This window comes from Nematolebias whitei, chromosome 11, assembly GCF_014905685.2.
Source record: "Nematolebias whitei isolate Nwh7 chromosome 11, NemWhi1, whole genome shotgun sequence".
NCBI lineage: Eukaryota > Metazoa > Chordata > Actinopteri > Cyprinodontiformes > Rivulidae > Nematolebias > Nematolebias whitei.
Window position 1 is genome coordinate 18,380,315 of NC_056508.1, and position 6,000 is coordinate 18,386,314.

At 42.8% G+C, this 6,000-nt stretch overlaps 1 protein-coding gene across 1 annotated transcript in view; it reads right to left on the reverse strand.

Moving 5' to 3' along the window:
* The window catches only part of brpf1 (bromodomain and PHD finger containing, 1), a 45,697-nt gene that overhangs the window by 20,492 nt on the left and 19,205 nt on the right, over window positions 1-6,000 (reverse strand). The window contains exons 5-7 of the mRNA XM_037684714.1: window positions 4,201-4,718; window positions 3,872-4,073; window positions 3,646-3,777 (exon numbers count right to left, since the gene is read on the reverse strand). Coding sequence (XP_037540642.1) covers window positions 3,646-3,777; window positions 3,872-4,073; window positions 4,201-4,718 — 852 coding nt within the window. The remainder of the gene's footprint in view (window positions 1-3,645; window positions 3,778-3,871; window positions 4,074-4,200; window positions 4,719-6,000) is intronic.

A 6,000-nucleotide genomic window follows, 5' to 3' on the forward strand; every position in this document is an offset into this window, starting at 1 on the left:
GAATCCAGCGTGTCTATGCAAGAAGATGATCAACTGCTGGAGATTGCAAATTATGGTGGCGTTAGATGTATGTTTGAGACAATAACTCTGCTGGTGTTCTGGATTAAAGTCATGGCAGAATACCCTGAGGTTGCCACAACAGAACTGAAAAAACTTGCCATTTCCGACATTCTATCTGTGTGAAGCAGGGTTTTCTGCAGTGACAGCAACCAAAACAAAATTACGGAGCAGACTAGACGTAAGCAACACACTTCGGGTGTCATTGTCTCCCATTACCCCTAGATGGGACCGTCACTTTGCACAGAAACAAGCTCAGGGCTCCCACTGATTTAACCTTATGGTGAGTAGTATTTTTCATGAACTTTATATTTGTTTTTGTGGTGTATGTTATGTTAACGACATGTTTAACCATTAGTGTTACAACCAGCGAGTGTGGGGCTGGGAAGTCGTTATTCATGTTATGATTAGGGATGCACTATATTATCTGTATGGTAACGGTATTGGCCGCTATTAGCGTTAAAGTTACATATCGGACATCAGTCATTCCATCAAAATAACTCATCGAAATAAAAGATGCTGTTTTTGTATGGCAACCCAGTGACAAGGATGCCTGCAGCGCCAGCACAATGTTATGACGTCATGTGCGCCTACCTGATCTGATCACAGCGGAGAGGAAGAAGTCAAAATGTCGGCGGTGTGGAAGTTTTTGTTGTTGTTGAGGATATCAGATTCTGAAGATTTTTGGATTATGTTGAGCCTCACTACATCATCCCCAGTCAAGAGATATTTTTCCAATATAGCCCTACCCGAGTTACAAGCCATCATTTCCAACGTCGTTGAGAAGCTAATAGCCGATAGCACTTAGGTGAGTTTTACCACAGACATTTGGACGTCGTGTTAGCCCAGTTAGCATTAGTCTTACAGCACAATGGATAGACAAAAACTTTGAATTTTAAAAGGCTGTCCTTCATGCACAAGAGTGCAGAGGATCCCACACTGCAGCTAGGAACCTGGAACAAGCCTCCACAAGTGAGACAGCATCACAGGTGACTAATGCTAATACAAACCGGATTCCAAAAAAGTTGGGACACTAAACAAATTGTGAATAAAAACTGAATGCTATGATGTGGAGGTGCCAACATCTAATATTTTATTCAGAATAGAACACAAATCACAGATCAAAAGTTTAAACTGAGAGAATGTATCATTTTAAGGGAAAAATCTGTTGTTTCCAAATTTCATGGCGTCAACAAATCCCAAAAAAGTTGGGACAAGTCCATTTTTACCACTGTGTGGCATCCCCCCTTCTTCTTACAACACTCAACAGACGTCTGTGGACAGAGGAGACCAGTTTCTCAAGTTTAGAAATAGGAATGCTCTCCCATTCATGTCTAATACAGGCCTCTAACTGTTCAATCGTCTTGGGCCTTCTTTGTCGCACCTTCCTCTTTATGATGCGCCAAATGTTCTCTATAGGTGAAAGATCTGGACTGCAGGCTGGCCATTTCAGTACCCGGATCCTTCTCCTACGTAGCCATGATGTTGTGATTGCTGCAGAATGTGGTCTGGCATTATCGTGTTGAAAAATGCAGGGTCTTCCCTGAAAGAGATGACGTCTCGATGGGAGCATATGTTGTTCTAGAACCTGAACATAGTTCTCTGCATTAATGGTGCCTTTCCAGACATGCAAGCTGCCCATGCCACAAGCGCTCATGCAACCCCATACCATCAGTGATGCAGGCTTCTGAACGGAGCGTTGATAACAACTTGGGCTATCCTTGTCCTCACTGGTCCGGATGACATGGCGTCCCAGTGTTCCATAAAGAACTTCAAATCGTGACTCATCTAACCACAGAACAGTCTTCCATTTTGCCACACTCCATTTTAAATGACCCCTGGCCCAGTGCAAACGTCTGAGCTTGTGGAGCTTGCTTAGAAATGGCTTCGCACTGTAGAGTTTCAGCTGGCAACGGCGGATGGCACGGTGGATTGTGTTCACTGACAATGCTTTCTGGAAGTATTCCTGAGCCCATTCTGTTATTTTCTTGACAGTGGCATTCCTGTTTGAGGTGCAGTGACGTTTAAGGGCCCGGAGATCACGAGCATCCAGTAGAGTTTTACGGCCTTGACCCTTACGCACAGCGACTGTCCCAGATTCTCTGAATCTTTTGATGATGTTATGCACGGTTGATGATGATAACTTAAAAGTCTTTGCTATTTTACGCTGGGTAACACCATTCTGGTATTGCTGCACCATCTTTCTGCGCAACAATGGTGGAATTGGTGATCCTCTTACCATCTTGGCTTCTGAGAGACACTGACACTCTGAGAAACTCTTTTTATACCCAATCATGTTGTCAATTGACCTAATTAGTGTTAATTGGTTTTCCAGCTGTTCATTGTATGCTCAATTTCCTTTTTCCAGCCACTTATTGCTACTTGTCCCAACTTTTCTGGGATTTGTTGACACTGTGAAATTTTGAATCAACATATTTTTCCTTTAAAATGTTACAATTACTCAGATTAAACTTTTGATCTGTCATCTATGTTATATTACGAATAAAATATTGACATTTGCCATCTCCACATCATTGCATTCAGTTTTTATTCACAATTTGTTTAGTGTCCCAAATTTTTTGGAATCCGGTTTGTAAATAACATTTAACACTTTTCATTTAATATAAGTTAAAGTGCTATACATATCATATGGCTGTTACTGGATATATATCACCAGCTTTTACAACTGTTGCACAATTTTTGTAGCAAATAAGCGTAAATAAGAGGGCTATGTTCTGACATAAGTATATATGCCACCTGCATCATGAAGGACCCCACCCACCCAGCACACACACTTTTTGCCCCACTCCCCTCAGGAAGGAGGTTAAGGAGCATTAAGTGTAGAACCACTAGACTGAGGAACAGCTTCTACCCTGAAGCTGTTAGACTCATGAATCTCTAACTAGAATAATCACTGTGAAAAACCAGATCATGTTGCTGCTGATCTGTTTCAATGTTGATGTGTCCATGCGTGCACATCTGCTCACAGACTCATGTTCATGTTTGTGCTGATGTTCAATGTTTTATGTTATGAGTGCTTAGTGTATATTTAGTTGATGTTTTTCTTAGTTCATATCTTAGATGTTATTACTGTTTTTCTTATACATTTTATTGTTGGATGTAACTGGGACCCTGTGTACATAATTTCGCTCCACACATGTACCACATGAGGTGCGAATGACAATAAAGAAACTCTAACTCTAATAAAAACATTGGTATCAGTATCGGTTATCAGCCAAATGTGTTTTAGCATATCGGATATCAGCCAAAAATCCAATATTGTGCGTCCCTAGTTACGATGTTGGCGCAATGTTACGAGGACGCTGCTAATAAAGTTGCATGTACAATGGATTCACATTCAATATTATATTTCTAAAATACCAGTTTTAACGCCGGTTGTATCATTTTATTTTGTTGTATTTATCCGCCACACCTTAAAGACTGGTCTGTGAAAGTATTGTCTGACATGAAACCGGGCCGTGGCGCACAAAACGTTGGGGACCGCTGATCTAAAGCTTAGTGAGCACAATAAAGCAAATGTTTTAAAATCAATTTAGAGGCAAGAGTAGATTTCACTTTTTGTCTCACCGTCTCCCTTTTGACTTTCTCTCTCTTGCGGATCAGCTCCACCAGCAGCCTCGCTCTTTCCAGGTCGTGCCTCAGTCGCTGCCACGCTTTTAGCTGCTCCTTTAACGCACTTTGTTTCTCCTCACTGTCCCTCTGAAACGTGTATAAAAAAATCCATAAATATACTGGATGGGGTTCAAATCATTGAAAAAAAAGAGATATTACGATGAAATTATAGCAAACTTACAGGAGAATTTACAGAAGGAAGCTGTGATGAAGGCTGTGGAGGAAGTGGTTCAACGTGCCGTTGTGACGGCAGGTGGGTTTGAAGCCGGCGCAGGAGTGGAACACCGTTGCGACTTTGCCTCTTCAGCGTCCAGTAGCTGTGAAGTCTTTGCATGAACTGACTCTTCCTCGGTACTGTCAAGTTACTTGTAATTTTGCTGAGCCTGGAGAGAAGAAGCAAACACTACATTTAAATAATTTTGTCACACAAACTTTTCTGCATGGATAGGTAAACGCTCACATGCAATTTGGAAATGCAAGGACAACGCAGTGCAGAAGAGGAGGCGTTACCTGTGAGGCGGTATGCAGGGCACAGACACCACAGGCGCAGCAGCTCTCCTTTCTGCTAAGATCTTCCTCGCTCTTTTCATCTTCAGTCTGGACTTGGCCTTAGCCCTCTTCGCTCGCTCCGAGCTCCATCCCTTCGAGTCTTCATCCTGGCCAAGGCTGGGCTCGTCATCCTCCTCCAGGTCCCCATCACTGTTAGATGACCCCATGCTGGCCCCACCTACTCCTCCTAAAGGCCGGGCTGATCCCGGTGGCGTATGGATGTCACAGTATGCCGTCTTACGGACACTGAAGGATGTGCCGTTGGCACCAGTCTCCCTGACAGGCTCCATCTTCATATAGAGACCTGCCTGCTGGGCACAGGTGACATGAAACGCTGTGTAACAGTTCGCTTTGTGGCACTGGATGCAGGCGCCCGAGCCACGCTGTTTGCAGATGTAGCAGGTAAGCTTCCAGCGTGCAGGAGGGATGTGCTCGATACTGTCAATCGGCTCCAGAAAGACTGTGTTAGCAAAGCAGACCTGAGAAATGGCAACAAATTTCATTTTGAGATCAAAGTTTAGTTCCAAATACAAGAACAGAATGAGGATCAAGAAACTTGTATCTAGCATACAAATCCATTGCAGCAACAGATCTAAACAAGCGGTACACCGATTTCCCAGCCGCTGAAGGATTTGAATAGTGAAAGCTTGTAGTTTTTGATGCTAGTGGCTTTCTAGACTGAAATTTAACAGGAAAGTAAACCTTAGTGTTTTTAGTGCAACATTGGGTAAGAATTACACTGTGTATAAGAACAGAGGTACGGTAGTTTTTTTTCTTGTTCAAGGTGGCACAGAGTGGCAGATCCTGGCAAAAGGAAGTGATTGTATCCACAACCAGGTGTAAAGGCGGAGCCAGTGGGTGGCTAATGGTGGCCTTGGAGCAAGGAGCTGCCATCTAGGAAGCCCGGGAGATGAGTATATATATACATACAGACCCTTTCCAAAAAATTTGAATATCATGGAAAAGTTGTTTTAACTTCCATAATTCCATTCAAAAAGTTAATCTTTAATAGATGATAGACTCAGGGCCCACAATTTAAACAATTTCAAGTATTTGTTTATTTTTACATAATTTGGACTTCCAGTTCATGAAACCCACAAAAACAGGATTTCAAAAAATTAGAATACTGTGGAGAAATCAGCCCAAATTTTGCAGGACATGAATGTTTTAAACTGAGTGTGACATGCTAATCATCTGCTAAACTCAAAGCACCTGCACAGGTTTCCCCAGGAGTCATTAAATTGCTTCAGTTTGGTTTAATTGTCTCTGTTCGGTTCAATATGGGGAAGACTCCAGACATAACAACTGGCCAGAAGGCCATCATTGACACCCTCCATAGGATGGGTAAGCCACAAAAGTTCATAGATAAGGAGGCTGGCTGTTCATAGAGTGCTGTGTCCAAACACATCAATAGAAAGTCTAGTGGAAGGGCAAAATGTGGCAGGAGAAGATGCACCAGCAAGATATGACCGTGGGCTTCAGCGGATTATCAAGCAGAGAAGATTCCAGAATCTGGCAGAGATCCAGAAACAGTGGAATGAGGCGGGAGTCACAGCTTCAAAAACGACCACATTCAGACACATCTTGGAGATGGGCTACAAATGTTGGGTTCCTCGAGTCAAGCCACTTCTGAACCTGAGCCAACGTATCCATTTCCAATGAAAGTAAAGTGTGCCTTTCATTCAGAAATCAAGGTCCAAGGGTTTGGAGGAAGAAGGATGAGGAACAGAACCCATACTGCTTGAGGTCCAGTGTGAAATA